The sequence below is a fragment of the Grammomys surdaster genome, unplaced genomic scaffold (genome assembly GCF_004785775.1).
Source record: "Grammomys surdaster isolate TR1022 unplaced genomic scaffold, NIH_TR_1.0 208, whole genome shotgun sequence".
In the NCBI taxonomy this organism is placed as follows: Eukaryota; Metazoa; Chordata; class Mammalia; order Rodentia; family Muridae; genus Grammomys; species Grammomys surdaster.
The window spans coordinates 13,192-37,760 of record NW_021604653.1 but is presented as its reverse complement, the minus strand read 5'-3'; the positions used below and the strand labels follow the sequence as shown (position 1 = coordinate 37,760).

Genomic DNA, 24,569 nt, shown 5'->3' with positions numbered 1-24,569 from the left:
AATGTAGTGGTCAACTAATCATCTTAACCCACCTTTAGTGTTGTGGGAAAGAGCTGAAGTCTAAAGTATCCTTTCACTTTTTATTTCATATGAACAATGGCACTAAGGCTCCTGAGTGGTCTGCTTACCCTCAGTATTGTTACCAGCCACTCTCCACTCTCAGATACGTTTGATTATGCTTGACAACTTCATCATTATAAATCCTCCCAAGGGGAGGGGAGGTTAGAGAGATAGATGGCTTAGCCATTATGAGTGATTGCTTCTCTGTCAAAAGGACTGGAGTCCGGTTCCCAGCACCCACACCAGACAACTCTGAAATACCTATAACTCCAGCTCCAAGGGTTGTGTTTGGGGTTTGCTTGGTTTTTGTTTTGTTTTTCTTTCTTTCTTTCTTTCTTTCTTTCTTTCTTTCTTTCTTTCTTTCTTTCTTTCTCTTTCTTTCTTTTCTTTCTTTCTTTTCTTTCTTTCTTTTCTCTTTCTTTTTCTTTCTTTCTTTCTTTCTCTTTTTTCTCTCTCTTTCTTTCTTTCTTTCTTTCTTTCTTTCTTTCTTTCTTTCTTTCTTTCTTCCTTTTTCTTTCTTTCTTCCCGAGACAGGCTTTCTCTGTGTATCTCTGGCTATCCTGGAACTCACTCTGTAGACCAGGCTGGCCTCAAACTCAGAAATCCACCTGCCTCTGCCTCCCAAGTGCTGGGATTAAAGGCGTGCGCCACCACCGCCCGGCAGGTTTGCTTGTTTTTTAAGATTAGTTTTATTTTCGTGTGCCTGTGTGTGTGAGTACCCACAGAGGTCAGAAGATGCTGGACTCACTGTCTGGAGCTGGAGATAGCAGGAGGTTGTGAACTGCCTGAGATAGGTGCTGGAACCCAAACTCTTCGTAGAACATTTACTCCTTTTTTACTGGCATTTTCCAGTTAATTGAACTCAAAACTAAAGTGATTTTTCTTAATCTTGTGTGCCTTTGAACATGGAGCCTCTCTCCACAGAGCCACTCAATTCATACTTAAATACTACCTAACTTCAAGAAGCCAACTTCTGCCGGGCGATGGTGGCGCATGCCTTTAATCCCAGCACTTGGGAGGCAGAGGCAGGTGGATTTCTAAGTTCGAGGCCAGCCTCGTTCCAGGATAGCCAGAGATACACAGAGAAAGCCTGTCTCGAAGGGGGGGAAAAAAAAAAAAAAAAGAAGCCAACTTCTTCAGTGGTTTCTTTCAGCCCTACATGAGGTGAACTATAATTAATGACTTAGTGTAAATTAAAATATCCTGTAGTTCCTCTTCTCTGCCATTTATTACAGTGGCAATTACATGAGCAATTGCCCAATTTATTTCTTAATATTCTGCTACTGGTCAGGAATGTAATCCTTGAGTCGGGTTGTCTATTTCTTTCGTTTACTAAGACCTCAACAAATAATTTGTTCTGTGATTAAATTTAGAAATGATCCAGCAAAACTTGGAATTCTGAAAAGTACATGCATAATTTTCTTAAACATGATTTAGGCATGCATTCAAAAACAATAGCTAACATCTATAAAGCACTTAATTGCCACTTAAGTACAAGTAACTTGCTAAACAGTTAAAAGAGTCTCTTGTGTGATCACATTGCCTAAAGCCAAGGTTCCCTCGTTGCTGCAATTGACTAGTGAGGCAACCTAACTGGCAGAGAGGTTAGGAAAGTTGTCCAGACCTCTGCCGGTAATAAATAGAGGTGCTCATGAACTGGGTCAGTTCTTTCCTGCTTGTCCTTGCTCCACGCCCTGCCACTAATGCTGGCTTATATTATTCACTTGTATCTTCCTTCGAAGCAGAAGAGGGATGTCAAAGTAGTTCACATGAAAAAAAAATTATTTTTGAAGGAAGCTAGGAGAAATGAGCCAATTTAAACCAGATTGGATTCTATTAAAGGCGTGTTTGGGGAAGCTGCGCTAGACTTTCAAGTTCACTGGCCCCAAGGACCAAGGCCAGGGAAGTTGCCATGGGGAGAGGGGGAGCAGTTAGCAGAGGGAGACAGTAAGAAAGGGGTGCATGGGCAAACAGAGAAGAGAGAGAGACCTCAAAATGTCTGGACTGGTAAATTCAAGGCTGGGGACAGGGTATGCCAGGTCGGGACTGAGGGATTCTGGGAGAACCTGGAGGCCAGGTCTGCTTTGATATGTAAAATATGCACCTCAGTCCTTTGTCCCCAGGTCCGAAACAAAACACTAGGAACTTGTGCAAATGTTTTTATCTTCTGATAAAACGAAATCTTTTTTATTTCGTATGCATCCATAAACCTTACATATTTATTAATTTATTTTCTTACTTGCCTATACACAAATTGATTTTACTCCATATAGATAACTTTCTTTACACCTCTCTCACTCAAGGAAACAGAATAGATATGTTTTCTTTTTTTTCTTTTTTTCTTCTTTTTTGGTTTTTTTCGAGACAGGGTTTCTCTGTGTAGCCCTGGCTGTCCTGGAACTCACTCTGTAGACCAGGCTGGCCTCGAACTCTCGAACTCAGAAATCCGCCTGCCTCTGCCTCCCAAGTGCTGGGATTAAAGGTGTGCGCCACCACCGCCCGGCCTAGATATGTTTTCTTTACATGATTTTCATACAAAAGTATGAAAGTATGGAAGTATAGCCAGCCAAGTTGGTACACACCTCTAATCCCAGCACTCCAGAGGCATAGGCAAAAAGGACTGTCTTCACAGAATTAGAAATAAATAAGTTGTTTCAGTAGCATAGTGGCTGAGGGCTCTACAATGTGATCCAGTTACTAAGTGCCCATTGTATCCTAAAAGCCAACATTCTACCACTACCTCCCTTCAGGCAAGGGGGCTATGTGGTACTGGGGGGATGGGGACACTGTTGTGCCTCTAACCAGTCTTTTTCTTTTGTTTGTTTGGGGTTTTATTTGTTTGGATTTTTGTTTGTTTATTCAAGATCTCTGTACAAATCCTGACTGTCCTCGGAATTCACCTTGTAGACCAAGTAGGTAGGCCTCCAGATCATAACAGATAAGCAGGCCTCTGCTTTCAGATTGCTGGGATTAAATGCTTGGGTCAACCACGCCTCTCTGAATCCCATCTTTTTCACGGGGTCAAACTAAATAAAAATCAAAGGCTTCGGGTCAACCCCTGTAAAGCTTGTTTATTTCTTTGTGGAGCAGACTGCTTGCAGAAATCAGAGGGTAACAGCAACTCGATACCTAGAATTTATTCTTACAGCGTCGTTGTGCTCACTACCATTCTAGTCGTGCCTTGGAACCACAGTTTACCTTTCCACAATGAAACAAACAAACCTCGGAAGACTACAATTCCCAGAAAGCCTCACTACAAGCGACGTCAACGTGCCGTAGCGGTTAGTCATCCTTCCTGATACTTCCTTCCACTTCCTGGAGTCGGAACCTGAGGCTTCGCGGGGGCGCGGGCGTACGTACGGACTTACCTAGCAGACAAGGCACCGGGGCGCGCGACCCCTGACGAGGAGTGTTGTCACGTGACACAGGGGCGTGCTTTTCTTGCCTAGCGCGCTCCTGTGCGCGTCCCCAGGGGGCGGCTGTCGGGCGTACGTGCCAGCTGGGTCCTCAGACCAGGGCCCGGACTAGCCGGTGGTTGCCGGGGCCACGAGGCCAGAGAACGAGGAGGGCGGGGTCGGCTGTGGGACCGCGACGACGACACACCGTGCGAGCGCCTGGGCCTGAGGGGAGCGATGCTGTGGTTCCAGGGCGCCATCCCGGCGGCCATCGCGTCTGCTAAGAGGAGCGGCGCGGTCTTCGTGGTGTTCGTGGCAGGTGACTGGGGAGAGGGCCTGAGAAACATAGTGCCTCTGGGTTTTTCTTGATTCTCGTTAGCCTCAAGTGAGCTCGGCAGGAGGAGCTGCAGTGGGCTGGGCTCAGGCAGCCTAAGACCCTGTCGCCCAGTCCGCTCGGTCTGTTCGGGTCCCTTGGGTTTGCTTGGGGCCCACTTGTCTCCTGTCCCGACCAGTACGGTTTTATATGGCTCCGGGCTTGCTCCGCTCGGGCCCGACCCAGACGCTAAGCCTCTTCAGGCAGCGGGCGGGCCGCTTAGTGCCTCTGGGGTCTGTTTGAGACTCCGGCGTGACCTCTCTGCATCTGTGTGGGAAGCGAGTTCAGGCCCTATCCTCAATCACTGAACCCGCGAGGAGACGCGCCCCGCAGGCCTTGGTAGTCGGGTTGTCGCAGGCAGACCCCCCTCCCCCAAAGACCTCCACCCTGGTGTCCCCTTGGTCCTCTGGGATCCCCTTTTCTGGCAGCTTGGACCTTTTAAAAGATTCTTGGTTTGCAGATGTGGTTGGGACAGGCCACTAGGCAGACAGTTGGACCTAGAAAGTTGTGAGCTGTCAAGAAAGCTGTGTCATCAGTAAACCACAAAGAAACCACCTGATGTCTTAGAATGTTCCTGAAACATAAACTTGAGCTCACAGATGGGTACTCTTTTATCATAGAGCTCAGAGGGAACTCTAAGATGCAATAATTGCTTTATTACAAGTTGACTCTTTTTTTCTATCATAGTTTTAAAAGTACACATTCAGTCCTGATTCCTTCTCTTTTCTAACTTAAAATCTAGTTTTCCAGACATGTGCTAATTCATTTACCCTATGTTGCTCTAGATCAATTTGTTCCATAGTCTCCTGTTTTATTGCTGAAGTCTTAAATATTTGCAGTCAACCATCTGCTTCTATAGTTTTGTACATTCTTGATACATGGACCAGTTAGTGTGACAACTATTAATTTGAAGTGTATTTCTTCAATCACTTGTGTTTTAGTAACAGTTTACTCATAATTGACCCACATCTTTTAGGAGTTTTGTAACTTTGTCCATCTCTGTGGAGAAAAATGACTGACATATGAATTTGAGCATTACATTTTAAATGTCTGTTTTGTTATGCTAAATTTTCAGCTTGGTGCTTGCTGTTAATCAGAATAGCATAAATTATTTAGGTTATATTGGGGTTATACTTTAAATTAGTAAATTAGTCTTGTAATCCAGTAAGGACAATAGTCACATGAAAATGCAGAGAAGGCCGGTGAGATGGCTCAGTGGTTAAGAGCACTGACTGCTCTTCCGGAGGTCCTGACTTCAGTTCCCAGTAATCAATCACATGGAGGCTCACAACCATCTATAATGAGATCTGATGCCCTGCAGTGTACTTACATACAATAATAAGTAAATAAACCTAAAAAAAAAAAAAGAAAAAATGCAGAGAACAGGGTATTTTAGTATGAGGTCAGTGGTAGGTTTATGAGATTTTAGTATGGTTGTGAGCTACCACATGGGGTTGGAGATTGAACTCAGGACCTCTGAAAGAGCAGCTAGTGCTCTTAACCACTGAGCCATCTCTCTAACCGCATTTTATAAGATGTGATTTTTTAAACTGTGTTCCACATAAAATTTCAATAGTTCTAGTGGGGGAAAGTAGTTTTATTGTCCTGTTTTTGTAGTTAAGCATCTTAGGTCCAAAGTTGTAAAATAACTTGGACCAGGCTCACAAAAACTGTGTTTGCTTGGTTTTCTGAGATTTTGGGTTTTTGTTGGGGGGGGGGGGGCTGTTTTGTTTGAGACAAGATTTCATATAGCTCAGGCTGACCTTGAAATCTTGATTCTCCCAAGTGTTGTGATTACAGACTTGTGTAAACCACCACAGGTTAACATTTGCATTTTAACAGTGTTGGGGCGGGAAAGAGTTTGCTCCGTTTGACTGTATAACCTTGACTGGCTTTGAACTCAGGTATCAGTCTGCCTCTTCCTCTGTCTCCCAAGTACTGGGATCAGAGTTGTGTAAGCCCTCACTTTGTAGTGTATGCTGGCTTCAAACTCATAGCTATCTTTCTGTTTCAGCCTCCCAAGTGCTTGAATTATAGGTGTGTGCTACCATATCTCTGACATTTTTGTTTTTTATGGAAAAAAAAAACAGCTGAGCAGGAGTGGCACACACCTTTAATCCCAGTTGTATCTGTTTAAACTGAAAGATGTAAAGATAGTTGTGCCATAGTACAAAAATTTGAAGAGGAACCTGAAGCAAAGATGTTTGTCTAGTCATTAATATTTGCTGAAAATTGTTTGTGTCTGATACTGTTGACTGCCCTTTTTGGTTAACATAGACCATAAAGTTTAAGGTTTGAGCAATTGAGATTTCTTTAGGTGGTTGATATTTTGATTAAAAATAAGACACTAAAGATACTGAAGGTAGCAACTGGTAATTCTAGTGGAACTTAGTATTAAGCTTCTTACTAAGACTTGCATTCAGCTACTGTTGCCTTCAAGAGGCTGAGTGACAAACACAGTGCCAGTGGGAATGTGACATTAGGACCTTAACCTGTCCAGCATAGGTAAGAGAATGAGAGGCACCAACTTCACAAAAGCTATATAGTCTCTCTCTTAGGATTAACTCAGGCTAAGGATGTTTATTGCCCTCATTTGTTATTTTCCCCCCAGGGTTTCTAGCTAAATGTCACCATTGCGCATTCTGTCAGATAAGCTGTGGTGTAGGTAGCCCTCCTTAGCTTTTCAGTTTCATTTGTCTCATGTTCTCCATTGTTTATATTTTTCTAGCCACACAGACCTTTCCCTACACATGTATTCTTTCTTCATGGTGAACTTTTCTATATTTGGTGTGGCTCAATTCTATTTGTTTTCTACCTTAAATGTCAACTCAGAGACCGATTTAGTGGTGCATGTCTTTAATCCCAGCATTTGGGAGATCAAGGCCAGCATGGTCTATATAGTAAGTTGGTACATCCAAGGGTACATAGAGAGAGCCTATCTCAAAAGGAAAGGAAAGGAAAGGGGGAGGGAAGGAGCAAAGAAGGAAAGAGGGAAAGAAAGAAAAGATCTGTCTCAGAAAAGGCTTCTGTGACCATAATAAAGGGATTTTATTTATTTGTATGTGTTCTCACATGCTGGAAATCAAACTCAGGTTTTCTCGTAACTGTCTTCCCAAACGCAAACCCACTTATTGATAGCAATTACTTCTTTAAGTAATTGGCAATTGTCTGCTTGTTTTTTGTTTTGTTTTGCACCATTAGATTTTAATCTATGCTGAGAGCAAGTATTGATTTATATCTACTGAACCCAGTGTCTACAACAAAAGAGCTGAAATAGAGTAAAATAGTGGATGAAAGAATGAGGGACTACATAAGACTCCTCACTCTTTACTTCCTCCTTGAAGTGATTTTAAATAGCTATTTATAGAGTGTTTTTAAATAGCTATTTCTAGATGGCTAGTTGACTCATTTTCTTGGTAATTTATTATTTCTTCCTACTCCATTGTCTCTGCAGACACATTCATTCAGAATTTTCTCACTTCCAAATGGTACCTTTCCCTCATTCTCTATTGTATTTCCATGTCCAAATTTCTCCTAGGATCTCATCTCATTCAGTCATGCAGTCTAGTATTATAGGTATGCCAGTATGCTCACTATGCTAAACAGTTAAATATTCATTCCAATAAACACAGAACACATGCTATATGCCTTATTACTACAAGTTCTCTTGTAGGGATTTTAGTCTTAAAATAACAGGGAAAACTGTCTTTGTCCTCATGGAACATTTTTTTCTAATTGGGAGAGAAAGACAGTAGACAATAAAAATAATTAAGATGTATAGTGTATTAAAAGATTGGTGACCTGGGTTTTGTTGTCCAAGGTTCTTATAACAAAGTTAATTAAAAAGAAAAAAAATAACTTTTTTTAAGTGTTAAGTGGTGCTGGAGAGGTGGTTTAGTGATTAAGAGCACTTGCTGCTTTAACAGGGGCCCCAAGTTCTGTTCCCAAATTGGCTACATGACAGCCAATTGCTATGTAAGAGTAGACATTCTAGTGAGACTGGACAAGCTAAGAGAACTTGCTCCTCTTTGACCAGGACCCAGATTCAGTTCCTAGCACCACAAGGCAGCTTATAACTGTCCTTAACCCCAGTTCCAGGGAACTAATGTCCTCTTTGGGTACCAGGCATACATGTGATGCCTATATATGCAGACAAACACACATGAAATAAAAGTAAGTAAATCTTAAAAGAAAAAAATAGACCCAGCAGGGAAGACCCATTTAGGCTACTATAAGTATCTGGATGGCCTCTGCCAGCTTTGTTCAAGGTAGTAGTAGTAGTAGTGGAAGCTATAGGTAGTTATTATTTGTGTCTGTTTTGATATAGCCAACTGAAATTATAAAGTTTTTGGGGCTTGTTTATGTGTTTGCTATGCTGGGGATCAAACCAAGGGCTTTGTGAATTCTAGACAAGCACTCTACCATGGGACTACATCCATGACTTCAGAAGATCAATTTTCAGATTTGGTTAGTTAGAGTACTTGCTAAGCTGGATGTAGTAGTGCATACCTTTAACCCCAGCACTTTGTGTCTGAGTTCAAGGCTAGCCTACTCTACATAGCAAGCTCCAGGTCTATATAGAGACCCTGACTCAATACAAAAGGAAGGAAGGAAGGAAGGAAGGAAGGAAGGAAGGAAGGAAGGAAGGAAGGAAGGAAGGAAGGAAGGAAGGAAGGGAAGGAAAGAAGAAAGAAACATATGCGGTTCTCGCAGAGGACCAATTTGGTTTCCAGCACCCACATGAGAGCTCACAACTGTAACTTCCAAAGGATTTTCCAGGGATTCCAAAGCCATTTTCTGGCCTCGGGCACTGTACACATGTGATGCTCTTCAATACATGGAAGGCAAAACACTCATACACAAAAAATAGAAAATTTGAAAGAAAAAATATTTGTGGGTTATATTTTATTTGGAGTTCTAGTTTCAAAAGGGAAAGAATTTAGTGTTCTGAAGTCCTTGAAATGTTTTCACAGGAGATGATGAGCAATCTACACAGATGGCAGCAAGTTGGGAAGATGAGAAAGTGACAGAAGCATCATCAAACAACTTTGTTGCTATTAAAATTGATACTAAGAGGTATGCTTACATGCTACTGCTTCATTACTTCTTATTTTGTAATGATTTTTTGTTGTTAGTGATGATGATATCTTAGAGACTATTAAGAAAGTTAGTTGGGGGGCTGGAGAGATGGCTCAGTGGTTAAGAGCACTGACTGCTCTTCCAGAGGTCCTGAGTTCAATTCCCAGCAACCACATGGTGGCTCACAACCATCTGTAATGGGATCTGATGCCCTCTTCTGGTGTGTCTGAAGACAGCAACAGTGTACTCATATAAATAAAATAAATAAATCTTTAAGAAAGTTAGTTGGATGTTGATAAATATAGATAACTAAGGTACTAAGATATACTAGAAACAAATTATTTTTGAATTTTTTGAGTGCACCACCATACCTGTAGTTTTGGGAATTTAAATTATTTTGTTATGATTACTATTAAAACTTTATTATAAAGAACTTGTTATCCAATTTTAAAAAAAAGAAAAAATAACTTGTAATTCAAAATTAATATTTTCAAGAGAACTTAATTTCTTATTGCTGTTTTCAAATTCTTCATTACACCTTGCTAAAAAAAAATTTTTTAACTTTATCTTTTCTACCAAACATCCATGTAGCATGTAACAAGAATTATGATTTGGAGCTAACAAAATGTCAGCCAAGCCTGACAACCTGAGATTAATCTCCATATCACACATTGTGAAAGGAGAGAACCAATTTACACAAGTTGTCTTCTGATCTGAATACCATGCCTACCCACATACACAACAAATATATAAAATACATTAAAAAAATAAATAAATAAAGCTGGGCAGTTGCAGTTTGTGCCTTTAGTTCTGGCACTTTGGAAAAAAAGGATTAAATTGTTCAGGCTAGAGAGGTGACTCAGTTGTTAAGCACACTGGTACTCTTCCAAGAGGATCTTGGTTCAGTTCTCAACACCCATATGGAGGCTCAAAACAACCTGTAACTCCAGTTCCAGGGACTCTGATGCCCTCTTATGGCTTCTGTGGGCAGCAGGCACACATATACTATGCATACATACACACAAAGTACCCATATACGTTAAATACATGAATCTTCAGAAATTTACTTGTAAGCTTACAAAATACTCAATTACATTGTTTCATATTAACAGAATAGCAAACCTTTTTTTATAGTTACTGAACTGTCTAGCTTATGTTTTATCTGTGTGTGTATGTGTGTGTGTGTGTATATGTGTGTGTGTGAGTGTGTGCGTATACACACCTGAATCTGTATGTATGTACCACATGCATACAGTGTCTGTGGAGGTCAGAAGTGGGGCTCAGTTCCTCTCAAAGTAGAGTTACAAGTGGTTGTGAGCCACCCGATGTGAGTATTGGCATCTAACTAGAATCTTCTGGAAGAGCTGTAAGCTTTCTTAACTGCTGAGCCACTCTCTCCACTTGCTGTTTTGGGTTTTTTTAGAGGTACCTGGGAATTACTGAATCACTCACTTTGTTCGGGATCTAATTAATATTACTATAAAAAAAATCTCTCTTCTCCCTAACTCTGTGTGTATGTGGGCACAAGCACTGGCACACACAGGTGATTGAATTGAGGAATGATGTGTGCTAGGCATGTTCATCACTGTTACTGTCCTCGCTCCCATCCCTGACCATCAAGCTCTTTACTGGAGTTAAGTAAGTGATTAAAAATAGTTTTCAATTTTAAGAATTTTTATTATTATTGTAAGGAGGAGGGACACACAGTATAGCACACATGTGGACAACTTGCTGGAGTTGTTTCTCTCCTGCTACTTTTGTGTAGGGTCTGGAGATTGAACTCAGGTTGTCAGGCTTGCACTGCAGTCGCCTTACCCAATGAACCATGCCGTGTGGCCCTTCTAAATTTTTTTGTAGAAATGATGCTATTTTTTAAGATTTATTTTATGTGTAATATATGAATATTTGCATGTATATTTGTGCACTAAGTGCATGCAGTGCCCAAGGCAGCTATAATAGGGTATTGTATCTCTTGGAACTGGAGTTACAGATGGTTGTGAGCCACTATGTGAATGCTAGAAGTCAAACCTGGTCCTCTGGAAGATCAGTCTGTGCTCTTAACCACTAAGCCATCTCTCCAGCCACCAAGATTTTTTTTATGTATGTATATTAGTTCTTAAAGAAGCAGCATGAGATACCTCTGTTTTGTTTTGTTTTGTTTCTTAGTGAGGTCTTACTATGTAGCTCTGGCTATCCTGGAACTTACTATATAGACCAGACTGACCTTGAACTCATAAAAATCTACCTTCAGAGCACTGGGATTCTAGCAAATCTAGCCACCACTTTTTGGGTTATAAGAACAAACCATTTTTTAATCTGAAAATTATCAACAATTAAAAAGAACAAAAAAGTCTTGTGAAATAAAATTCTCATTTCTCCTGCTTATTGCTCTGACAACTTGTAACTTTTAAAAAGTACTTAAATTTAATGAAAGCAACTCAGTATTTGGAAAATAGTTGAAATCGTGTAATGAATTTTCTCTTGATATCTTTTTTTTTTTTTAACAGTGAAGCCTGTCTGCAGTTTTCACAAATTTGTATCCTTTCATTGAAGAATTGGTTTCATGAATATTTGCTTTTCCTTTTTTTAATTAAAAAATTTAGGAATTAAGCTGGGCAGTGACAGTGCACACCTTTAATACTGGCAGTTGGGAGGCAGGGGGATCTCTGGGTTAGAGCTAAGCCTGGTCTATATATAGAGCAAGTTCCAGGACAGCCAGGGCTACACAGAGAAACCCTCTCAAAAAAACAGGAAAAAAATTTTAGGAATTAGTTTTACTTAAGACCACTTATCTTTGGTTTGTAGAAGCAATGTTGCAGATTGTCTTTTGAGGTGATGCATTGTAGCTAGTAGCAAAGTACATTTTTTAAATGTGAATATCTGAAGAACAGTATGGTATAGTTTGCTTCAAGTGTTAGAAGAAGGTGACAAGAGGCAAATGGATATAAAGTAAAGCTATGATGTAGGAGGATGAGATATATTCTTCACTGTGATACCCTGTTCAGACCATAAATCATTTTACATATCATATGCACTAGAGGAATGATATGGTCATTGAAGTGGGAAACTTGCTAGCTAGTAATATTATAAAATCCACTAAGATGATATGTTTTACTTTGTTTACTGTATTTTATAAAACTTGTTTCAAGCATGAATTATTAGACTTCATTGACTTGTACAGATCCTGTAGTATGCGTTCCATCCAGTTTCTTTATAGGAGACAGTGGCATTCCTTTGGAAGTAATAGCAGGGAGTGTTTCTGCAGATGAACTTGTTACAAGGATTCACAAAGTCCAACAGGTAAGAAGGAACCAGAACTTACTTTATTTTAAGATTTTATTTTTCATCCCTATTGAAGGATTTTTTTTTTTTTTTTTTTTTGGTTTGGTTTGGTTTGGTTTTTGTTTTTTGAGACAGAGTTTCTCTGTGTAGTCCTGGCTGTCCTGGAGCTCACTCTGTATACCAGGCTGGCCTTGAACTCAGAAATCCTCCTGCCTCTGCCTCCCAAGTGCTGGGATTAAAGACAGGCGCCACCACTGCCCGGCTGAAGGATTTTTTTTTTAATTCCTACTTTAATTTCAATTAATTATAATTTATTTAGTTTTGGTTTTTTGAAACAGGTTTTCTCTGTGTAGCCTTGGCTTTCCTGGAACTCACTCTGTAGACCAGGCTGGCCTCAAATTCAGAGTTCTGCTTACCTTTGCCTTCTGGATGCTGAGATTAAAGGTGTGCATCACCATGTCTGGCAGTTCTCAGTTTAAAAAAAAAATTACTGTACTTTGTGTGTATGTGCATATGACTGAGTGTATGTATGCGCTCCACATGCGTTCAGGTGCTCAAGGTGGTCACCTCTTGGCATTGGATCCCTTGGAACTAAGATATGACTATCTGTTATGAGTGACCCAAATCCTGTACAAGAGCAGCAAGTGCTACTAACCTCTGACCCCAGAGATTTTCAAGTCTTTTTTTAAAAAAATAAATCTTTAATTATTTTCTGTATTTCATTGATCTCTATAGTAAACTGTCCTATTTAATTTGATTTTATTAATGTGGATCTTCTGTCTTTTTCCATTGGGTTAGTTGGTTAGGGGGTTGTCATCTTATAATTTTGCCTTTGTTATTTCTTGCTGTCTACTGCCTCAAGATTTGGATTGTTCATGTTTTCTGGGACTTTAGGGTACAAGGCTATTTTTTTTAATTTAATTATTTATTTGAGTGTAGAACGTGCTGGGAGCCTGCCCAGCCTGGAATAGGCTGAAGTGGGATATAGCGTTGGACACAAAATAGATGATCTATCTTTATTTCTTTTCTCTGGCCTTTTTTATGAATAAAAGTTCTTAGAAAATTACCTCATAGATAAAATGTTACAAAATAGGAATTACAAAAGGATGTTGATATTAAGTTCAAAGCAGTGTTTTATTCTATATGCTCATTATAAGTTCAAAGGAACAGTTTTTACAGATGGCCTTGCGTTATCTTAGTATACACCTGAATGCTTTTCCTTGAACACAAATTTATCCCAAACTTATTTCCCTTTTTAGTGTAATTGTGAAAGTTCATTGTGTTCCTTATTATGCAGCCTTTACTTACTATATGAGGAGTGGACACATTCTGTTCTTGATTCTAAATTTATTACATCTTTCTAGCAAAGCAACTAAAACCATCTCTTAAAACTTTCTTCCTAAGATTATTTTAATCAAATCAGAAATTCTATAAAATCATTAATTCATCTAAACAGCATTAATTCATGAAAGTTCATCTTTATGTTGATCTGCAGGAAATCTGCTCAGTAGGATGGTATAATGCTCAGAGATTATTATATTAATTTAATAATGACAGGAAAGACATATCAGCTGCTAGAAGCAATCCTGAGTTGAAGTCTCTTTGAGACCTTGCCTCATAGAACTCACGCCTCACAGACCATGCAGAAATGGTGGGCCACCTTCTTGAAGGCCACCTGCTAGCCTTCTTAGCCTTTCCTAATGGCTCCATTGGTATAGATATAAGATCCACCTTTGTGTTTTCAAGGCTTTTGAGTATTAATCACCCTTTAGAGTGGTGCCTATGTGAATGCCAAGTACACTTCTGGAACTCTAATTCTCAGACTACAGCAGTGAAGGAAAGAAGAGTGACTCTAGAATTTGATTCACCCACTGGCTTTAAGTTCAGAGCTGTGGAGCCCCAAGTTAATTTTCATTTGATAAACTCTGGTTTTGTCACTGAGGACAGAGATATCTCTTAACGTATTTCCTAGCCCAAGCCAACCAATTTCCTACCACCTGCACTCTTCAGTCCATAGGGTTCTTCCCTCCTGCTCTCCACAGCTATCTGTTTGGACTTTTACTCAGGGGCTGTGGCAGACCAAATTGATGCTTCCTGACCTGTGTATGTACTCTGATCTTGGGCCCCTGGGGTAGCTCAAAGATAACACAGAACTGCCCTCTGAATACCATAGTTTGACAAAGTAGTATTATACCAACTAGTGACCCATCTTATCAGGCACCTGCTAGGATTTGAGACCACTGAAGGAAGTGAGCTTGTCCTGAGGGTGCCACTGCCTGTCTTTCATCTGCCTTGCCTTTCAGAAGTGTCTTGAGCCCCCTCCCCTAGCCAGAAAAGTCATTCTGCTTTAAAACTTCTTATGGATTGGAGATACAGTTCAACACCCTGTACTAAAAAGGGGGGGGGGGGAACTAGGCTCTTCCCAGCTTCTGGTTAAGTCCCATAATGTAATTTGTCTTTCTTGTTTTTGTTTTGTTTTGTATATCACTGGCTGTCCTAGAACTTACTATGTAGACCAGGCTGGCCTTGAACCTACAGAGATCTATTTGCCTCTGCTTGGGATTAAAGGCTTGTGCCACTGTGTTTAGCCCATAATACAGATTTTATTATATCTAGAACTCTACATTTTCAATTTGTCCTACAGAAGATTTAGTACTTCTACTCTTGTAAGGGGTGTGTGTGTGTGTGTGTGTGTGTGTGTGTGTGTGTGTGTGAGAGAGAGAGAGAGAGAGAGAGAGAGAGAGAGAATCCTGAATTCTTAAATCATCTACCATAAAATGGCTATACAGTCTCACATTAATTAAGTTCTGATTTGTTTTCTCCCAAGATGCACTCATCAAAAGGTGAAACATCAGTGACAACAAATGACAACCAGTCAGAAAGTTCAGTATCTACCCCATCTGCCTCATTTGAACCTGACATATGTGAAAATGCTGAGTCCAGAAATACAGAGCTTTGTGAGACACCAGCTACTTCTGACACAAAGTCAGATACTGCAACAGGTAGAGTAAAAGTATCCCTTTAGTTCACACTTGAAGGCATGGATTAGTCTTACTGTAGAATCCCAGACAGATAACATCAAGCCTTTTCAAATGGCCTGATAAACCTAACCCAGGGCTAGGGCTTAGCTAGTAGAATGTTTGTCATTCCATCAGGCCCAGTGATGCATTTCTATCATCCTAATACTCAAGAGGCAAGGTTTAATAGATGAGTTATACCTTTTACAAGTTGCATTAAATGCAGCTTTCTTTATGTTTGGGGGGTGGTGGTGTTTGATTTGGTTGGTTTTTGTTATCTTGGTTGTTGTTGTTTTCGAGATTCTCTGTGTACTCTGGATTGTTCTGGAATTCAGTCCGTAGACCATGCTGGCCTCCATCTCAGAGCTACCTACCTCTAATGCAATATTCTTATTTCATCTTAATTAAGGTGGAGAAAATGCAAGTCATGACAGCCTCTCTCAGGAGCCTCATAGATGTTCAAACCAGAGACCAGCAGAGGACCTCACCGTCAGAGTGGAAAGGTTGACTTTTATTTTTGTAGACAGCATTTTGTTTAATAAATTACAGTTTCTAGTCATTTTGTTAACGTGAATGAAACCAAAACATAACTCAAATGAAGAGTCAGAGTTACAGGTTTAAAATTCTGATTGCCTCAATAACTCAACTATTCTATGAAAACTAAAACTAGGGTATAGCTTTTCTGTATCTTTGAAGTTGTCAGTTAGCTATAGATCTGAGCATTTTGTTCAAGAATACGTTTGATACACACATGTGTGTATCCATCTATCGTTTTTTGCTTTTATTTCTTTATGCCAGAATAATAATAAGCTCCAGGTGAACAAAATCTTCGCTTGTACTATACATATGTACTGAGCTGGGGTCCTCCATAACTATCTATCTACTAAATGTCATTTTTCACTTGTTGGACTAATCAGTTAAACATCTCTGAACCATTGTAGTTTCCAGTTTAGGCTTACAAAATGTAGTAATTATGAAATTCATCTGTTATGCTGCAATTAAAAAATAGTAGTTAATGACTAATAATATTTGTAATCCCAACCTAAAGCCATTTAATATTACATGGAAGTTAAAAATACTTCTTCGAGGAGACGAGGGTCTGGGTCGTGCTAGAATACTTAGCAGACACGGGGTCCTGGGTCAGATATTTAGCTCTGCAAAAACAGTAATAATGACAGTAATGAATAAAATAAAATTCCTTACAGAGGAATTGGTATCTTTTTGTCCACTTGCAACTAGAAATACAGACAGTTGTGTCAAAAAGTGGTTATGGAGCCGGCTGATGATGACGCATACCTTTAATCCCAGCATTTGAGAGGCAGAGGCAGGTGAATCTCTAAGGTTAGCCAGGAATACACAGAAAAACTCTGCCTTAAAAAAAAAAAAAAAACCAAACAACCCCTTTAAAAAGAAGTGGGCTACGGAAATAGAAGTTTGGTCTGGTGCAAGAATAATATAAGCTTTTAACTGCTGAGCCAGCTCTCTAGCTTACATCTGTTTATTTTTGTCAAGCACTATCAATCAGATAAGTCATCACAAAGTGAGAACTTTCTATATAAATGTAAGGCAGTTAGTGTTAGAAGCAGGTAGGTTTATGATGGACTCCTGTTCATTCATGGATTTATACAAGGAACAGGAATGAACAAATAAGCCTGCTGTGCTTTCAGAGGATTATATTTGGTTTCTATAGTTTCCTTTGTATTAGCTAAATAATACTTTTTTTGTGACAGTCTGACTGTGTATCCCCTAGCTAGTCTGTTTACTAAATGCTAATTTTAAAGGTGTGCACCAACACTCCTGCCCCCGACCCATTAAATTCTTAATTGTGCTTTGAAATAGAATATATCTTGGTGTTTTGCTTTTGTTTTGTTTTGTTTTGTTTTTTTGATGCTGAATTTTTCATTAAATGTATTCTTTTAAAAATCTGTATATTCAGTTATATACAATAATCTCATTATTTAAAATACTAAATTTCTCCCAAGAACTCCAAATACATTACAGATGTTACAAGAATTCTCACAGCAAATCCCTTGGATTTTGTTTTCTTTTTTAAGCAGACTAACAAAAAAACTTGAAGAAAGGAGAGAAGAGAAGAGGAAGGAAGAAGCACAGGTAGAACTCATACTTAGCAGGGTTTCATTCTCTGTTACTTGAGGCTGTATTTGATTTGTTGTCCAAATTAGCAGACCTAGGGCCATGTCCTTAGAGCTCAGTGTTGTATTGTGGTGAAGAAAATGATCAATTCTGTGTGCTCAGGTTATACTGTTTACATTTTAGGATTTTGGCTGTTGCTTGTGTTTGAGACAGTGTATGGCCGTGCAGTCCATGCTGGCCTGGAAGTCTTAGGACTGCAATGGGGTACCATGCCCAGTTGTTTATTTTCTTTTTTTATAAATTACTGGGGATAATTGAATGATCTTTTTCTTTCCTCTGTGCAGCGAGTCTTTCATGCTAAATATCTAAAGGAAGTTGATCTAAAATTGCTAGATTTGAGAAAAGTCAAATTTGCATACATACTCCTGAATTTTTTAATGTAACTTTGAATTCTAGTGTACTCACCATCTTTTGCACAGTAATTGTGCCCCATCTCCTTAGGGTCTCATAAATTATCTTTTTCTTTTTCAAGCCACATAATTGATTGCCATTTGTCTTCAGGTGTAACACACTTGCCCCTGGTAGTACGTGTAATTCTACTTGGTTACAGATTACACCTGTACTCTTAACAGAACCACTGACAAAAATTTATAAGTTGATAGATACTTGACCAGTAATCATACTGTCAGTAAAATAATTTTTTAATTATTTTATTTGTATGGGTGTTTTGCCTGCATGCATATCTGTGTACTACTTGCATACCTGGTACCTGTGGAGGCCAGAAGAGGACATTAGGTCTTCTAGATCTGAAGTTACAAACAGCTGTGAGCTGTCATGTAAGTGCTGGGAATCAAACCTAAGTTTCCTAAGTTACCAGCACTAGTAAGAACAGCCAGTGTGCTTAATAACTGAGTCATCTCTTCAACTCCTTTTTGGTGTGTGTGTGTGTGTGTGTGTTTGAGATCAGTGGACCACTTGGAGTACTCTGTTTTCTCTTTCCATTCTGTAAGTCCATGGTGTAAACTTTGGTGGTAAGCATCTGTACTCACTAAGCCATCTCACCAACAAACATTTTATGAAGTTCTGTTCTTTCTCCTCCCCACTCCTCCCACCCCAAGACAGGGTTTCTCTGTGTAGCCCTGGCTGTCCTGGAACTCACTCTGTAGACCAGGCTGGCCTCGAACTCAGAAATCTGCCTGCCTCTGCCTCCCAAGTGCTGAGATTAAAGGCGTGTGCCATCACTGCCCGGCCTAAGTTCTGGGTTTTTTGTTTTGTTTTGTTTTTTAATGATTTATTTATTTATGTCTATGTGTATTTTGTCTGCATGTACATTTGCACACCAGAAGAAGGTACTGAATCCCATGGGACTATAGTTGTAGTTGCTGTGTTGGTGCCGGGAATTGAACTCTGGTCCTCTGGAAAAACAGTACTGTAAACCACTGAGCTGTCTCTCTAGCCTCCTAGTTCTATTCTTTTAACTGCAGTCTATAATCAGCCTTTATTACATCAAAGTATTATCTGGGACAGAAGATTAGATTATGGTTTTGGTTTATAAAACTTTTCCTTTTATTTATAAATCTTATTTTTTTATTCAGAGAGAGATTAAGAAGGAAATTGAAAGGAGAAAAACTGGCAAGGAAATGTTGGATTATAAAAGAAAACAAGAAGAAGAATTAACAAAAAGAATGTTAGAAGAAAGAAGCAGAGAAAAGGCAGAAGATAGAGCAGCTCGAGAGCGCATCAAGCAGCAGATTGCACTGGTGAGCTTTGCTGTGTCCTCCATGCATGCATGCACTTCGCTGAGCTTGAGATTCGCTTAGCTGAACCTGCTAAATGCTGGCATTGTATAAGTGATGTGTAAGTTTAAATGCTTGACTGCAGGACATCTGTGATACTGTTTCTTCACACAGAATTCCTTTTCATTCATTACCAAATGGCACACATAATAGCACATTTTAATAGCAAAAAGAATATCAATCTGAACTTCCTTTTTAAAAGAAATTATATTGAATTTAAATAGTTAAGAAAAATTAACATTAATCATTTTAACTTTTTTTTTCTTTTTTCTCTCACATGGCTAGCCTTCAAAAAAAAAAAAAAAGTTTTTTAAAGTACTTTCTTGCCAGGCAGTGGTGGCACTCAGAAGGCAGAGTCAGATTTCTGAGGGCCAGTCTGGTCTATAGAGTGAGTTCCAAGACAGCCAGGACAACACAGAGTAACTCAAAAAGCAAAACAAAAAATATTTTTCCTTACTATTTATTTATTTCACATGTGTTAGCATTTTGCTTGCATGAATGTAGGTTGTGTGTGCCTGTTGCCCTCAGAGGCCAGAAGAGGACATTGGATCCTCTGGGACTAGAGTTTATGGATGGTTATAAGTCACCATGTCAGTGCTAGAAATTGAACCAAGATCCTACTCAAGAGTGACAGGTGCTCTAAGTCACTGAGCCCTCTCTCTACCACTGCCCCCCTCAAAAGACTTTTGTGTATGTGTGTGTAATGAAACTTTGGAGGTCAGAGGACAACTTTGTGGAGTCAGCTTTCTCCTCTACCTTTGTATGGATTTTGAGTTCACACTAAGGTCACCAGGCTCACACAGCAAGTGCTTTTACCCTTGAATCCATCTCACTAGCCTAAGAACTAGGGTGTTTTGTTTGAGATTTTATTTCTGTGTGTGTACATGTGTAATTATATGTAGGTGTGTGTGTTCAATTATATTTGTATGTGTGAGCCAAGAGGTATCAAATCCTCTGGAAATGAAGTTATAGATAGCTATCAGCTTCCTGATAAGTGTGTTAGGAACTGAACTCAGGTTCTTTGGAAGAGCAGCACTTGCTCTTTTTTTTTTTTTTTAATTTATTTATTTATTTATTTATTTATTTATTTTTTATTTATGAGTACACTGTAGCTGTCTTCAGACACACCAGAAGAGGGCATCCAAGCTCATTACGGATGGTTGTGAGCCACCATGTGGTTGCTGGGATTTGAACTCAGGACCTTTGGAAGAACAGTCAGTGCTCTTAACCGCTGAGCCATCTCTCCAGCCCCGCAGCACTTGCTCTTAACCACCACTGAGCCATCTCTTTTAAAGTTATTTTCTTCCTGTTACTTTTTTTTTTTTTTTTTTGAGATAAGAGTCTAGCAGTATAGCCCTGGCTGCCATGGAACTCAATATGTAGACCATGCTTGCCTCAAAATCAGAGTATTGGGGTTAAAGGCAAGTCAATTTTCTAAGCTGGGGGTTGGAGGTGTCATATTCCTTTAATCCCAGCATAATGGGCAGATCTTTCTGAGTCGAAGGCTAGGCTGGCTGGTCTATACAGTGAGTTCCAGGATCACTACACAGAGAAACCCTGTCTCCAAAAACAAAATAAAACAAAAGAATTTTCTAAGAAAGTGCAGCATTAAAAAAATCTATAGTTGGGCATGGTGGTGAGTGCTTTTAATCTGAGCATTTAGGAGGCATGTGGATAGAGCTCTGTGAGTTCAAATCCAGCTTAGTCCACAAAGGGAATCATTGGCCAGTCAGGCCTCAGAGTGAAAATGTTCCCCAGTTTATTTTCCTGGAAACAAACTAAAAATGTGTTACTCTGCAATCTCCATAAAAGCATTACTTTTGAGATAGAGACTTACAAAAGCTGTAGGCACAGCTCAAGGCGTAGGGTGTTTACAGCTAGTTACTTGTTTTTTTTAATTCTGTTTTATGTATATAAATGTTTAGCCTAGGTGTATGTATATATACACTACATGCATGCATTGCTTGCAGAGGCCAGAAGAGGGTGTTGGGTCCCTTGGGACTAGAGTTACATGTTTGTCAGTAGTTTGTTAGTTGCATGTGGATGCTGGGAACCAACGTCTTCTGGAAGAACAGTCAGTGGTTAAAAGCACTTACAGAGTTGTTAAAAAGCTCTTACAGAGATCCTGAGTTCAGTTCCAACAACTATCTGTAATAGTATCCAACACACCAAAAGCGTGTCTGAGGATAGCGACAGTGTACTCATATACATAAAATAAATAAAAAGATCCTTAAAAAAATAAATTAAGCTATTGTATACATATGAAAAGTACTCCTGCCTGAATATTGTTTGACAAACACTCATTAAACATCAGGTTTGCGCCAGATTTTGTTCTCCAGCTATGGAGCCAATTCATCTTTTTTATGTAATAGTAACTCAAATTCTTTACAGTTGCTTAAATGAAGAAAACAAAGAACTCAGATCCTAAATGTGTAATGTTTGCTTGTGAACTTAAAGAATTTTGTGTATTTATATATATTTCTTGTGTTTAGATGTGTGTAGATTATGACAGTGAGAAGTAATGTGTCTAATGGTGTTTTACTTCAAAGGATCGTGCAGAAAGAGCTGCTCGTTTTGCAAAGACAAAGGAAGCAGAGGCTGCTAAAGCTGCTGCCTTGCTGGCCAAACAGGCAGAAGCGGAAGTCAAGAGGGAGTCTTCTACACGAGACAGAAGGTACTTCTTTCTTTATAAACTTCACTCTGAAATGGCTGTGCATCTGGGGCTGGTTAGTATTTATTTCTTTTTTTGTTTGTTTTTTGGTTTTTCAAGACAGGGTTTCTCTGTGTAGCCCTGGCTGTCCTGGAACTCACTCTGTAGACCAGGCTGGCCTCGAACTCAGAAATCCGCCTGCCTCTGCCTCCCAAGTGCTGGGATTAAAGGTGTGCACCACCACCGCCCAGCTAGTATTTATTTCTATTATTTATTTTGAGGTAGAATCTACCTATGTTGCCTTAGCTAACCTGTATAGACCAAGCTGGCCTTCAACTCACAGAGATCACCTGCCTCAGCCTCCAAACTGCTGGGTTTAGAGACTTGGACCACCAAGCCCAGCTCCTGGTTAATATTTCGGTATTTTTTAATATTGGACAATTGCTAACTTTCATAATCAAATACTATGTCTGGGTATGTCAGATGTCTACCTTAGTACTAACATTTGGTAGGCTGGCAGATCTCTGAGTCTGAGGCTAACTTGACCTACACAGTGAGTTCCAGGGCTATGTCTCAAAGAACTTTTTTAAAATTTTGATTCTCAAAAGGGCTAAAGAAATGGCTCAGAAGTTGGGAGTACTTGCTGCTCTTGCAGTGGATATGAGTTCAGTTCTTCTCACCCACATCAGGTAGCTTAAAACCACCCATAACTTTTTGCTCCAGAGGATCTTAAACCAACTTCTGGCTTCCAGGGGCACCTATACTTACCTGTAGGCATGCATTCACACAGACAGACACACACACCATACCTAAATAAGAATAGAATAAATCTGAAAAAATGATTAAAATTTCTTAGAAAATGCAACAAATGTTTGCAACAAAGATTTAATAAAAGTATGTCTGACACAGTAAACAATAAAATGATACTGAAGGAATTAATGGAAAAATGCTCTGTTCATTCCTCAGAAGTCATATATTAAGATCGTCATATTGGGAGCTGGAGAAATGGCTTATCAGTTATGAAAGCTCACTATGCAATCATAAGGACTAGAATTTAGATCCCAGCACCCTTGTAGCACTCCCAGCCAGGAGTCCACCAAATGTCTATAACCCAGCTCCAAGAACAAGAGACTAATCTGCTAATGCTTGCTGACTTGTAGCCTAGCTGAGACAATAGCAACCCCAGGTTCAAAGGAATAGGTGGAGAGTGACAGAGAAGGAAATCCATTGCCTTCTTCTGACCTCTGCATAGGTACGTGCACAAACATGTTTGCATATCCTCTCCACAGATACAAAAGGTTGTTTTGTTTTTGTTTTTAAATCTACAAAGGAACTTCCATGGAGTCCAGAAAGATGATGTTGGTTAGATGTCTTGATGCTACAGTTACGGGAACTCACAACCCTGGCAGCTGGGAACCAAACTCATGTCCTCTGCAAGTGCAATGGGTTCTCTTAACTGCTGAGTCATCTCTCCATTCCTGATTTTTACAGAATTTTTAATCCTGAACCTCATAAGGAATTGGAGAAACTACTAGAAAGTATATATTTGATAAGGAATTTATTATAAGAATCATTTATATAGCTCAACAATGAAAAGATAACCCACCTCTTATATGGGGAAGGGATTGGAATCGTTATTTCTCTAAAGATCTAATTCTCTAAAGAAAATGGCCAATAAACAAATCAGATGTTAGGAATGTGCCTATAAGTCTAACCCTTGGGAATCTTAATCAAGAAAACAGCAAAGTCTGGGGGCTGCTTGGGTTATATATCAAGTTCCAGACCAGCCTGCACTACACAGTAAAACTATCTCACAAAACCAAACAATGCATTTCACACTCCCCAGCATAATTTAGTTTTAAAACAGTAACAGTCTGGGTATTATGGCACATGCCTTTAATTCTAGCATTCTGAGGTAGAGGCAAACAACTGATCTCTGAATTCAAGGCCAGGACAGTAAGTTCTGGACATAGTCTACACAATGAGACTGTCTCAATAAAATACAAAAAAAAAAAAAGATAGTAACAAATGTTGGCAAGGAAGTGGAAAATTTGGAGTCTTTCTACATTATCAGTAAGCTGTAAAATGATGTAGCCATTTAGAAAACCACTTGGCAATTCCTCAGAATACTAAACATGGAGTTACCAGAGGTGGCCCAGCACTCACTCTTAGATATATATATATTCAAGAGGTTTGTCTTAGCTAGGACTACTACTGTGGTGATAAAACACCATTATCAAAGCAACTTAGGGAGAAAAGAATTTATTTGGCTCATACTTCTTCCTCACATTTCATCATCAAAGGAAATTAGAACAGGAACTCAAACAGGGCAGAAACACATGGAAGCAAGAGCTGATGCAGAGGCTGAGGAGTGCTGCTTACTGGCTTGCTCTTCTGCCTTGCTCAGCCTGCTTTCTTATAGTATCCAGGACCACCAGTCCAGGAGTGACACCACCTACAATTGGTTGGGCTCTTCTTCATTGGTCACTAAAAATAATACCCTACAGCCAGATCTTCAGGAAGCATTTTCCCAGTTGAGGCTCCCTCCTTTCTGATAACTCTCACTTGTGTCAAGTTGACATGAAACTTGCTAGTACAAGGGTTGAAAATATGTCCACACAAAAACCAGCGCATGAGCTAGCTAGGTGCTGATGACTCAGGCCTTTAATCCCAGCACTCAGGGGGCAGAGGCAAGAGGATTTCTGAGTTTGAGGCCAGCCTGGTCTACAGATTGAGCCAAGGCTACATAGAGAAACCCTGTCTGGAAAACCATAAATAAATAAATAAATAAATAAATAAATAAATAAATAAATAAATAAATAA

General features: G+C 39.5%; 1 protein-coding gene across 2 annotated transcripts in view; it reads left to right on the top strand.

The window, feature by feature from the left end:
• Window positions 1–3,371: 3,371 nt before the first annotated feature.
• Window positions 3,372–24,569, top strand: part of Ubxn4 (UBX domain protein 4) — a 30,483-nt gene continuing 9,285 nt past the window's right edge. Inside the window, exons 1-9 of one of the 2 annotated variants that reach the window (XM_028771499.1) lie at window positions 3,372–3,774; window positions 8,802–8,904; window positions 11,415–11,443; window positions 12,089–12,207; window positions 15,017–15,191; window positions 15,616–15,709; window positions 17,264–17,318; window positions 18,896–19,060; window positions 21,646–21,770. In XM_028771499.1, the coding sequence (XP_028627332.1) occupies window positions 3,693–3,774; window positions 8,802–8,904; window positions 11,415–11,443; window positions 12,089–12,207; window positions 15,017–15,191; window positions 15,616–15,709; window positions 17,264–17,318; window positions 18,896–19,060; window positions 21,646–21,770 (947 nt within the window). In that variant the 5' untranslated portion in view covers window positions 3,372–3,692. Of the gene's footprint in view, window positions 3,775–8,801; window positions 8,905–11,414; window positions 11,444–12,088; window positions 12,208–15,016; window positions 15,192–15,615; window positions 15,710–17,260; window positions 17,319–18,895; window positions 19,061–21,645; window positions 21,771–24,569 lie in introns of both variants that reach the window. The other variant, XM_028771498.1, reaches the window with a different exon arrangement.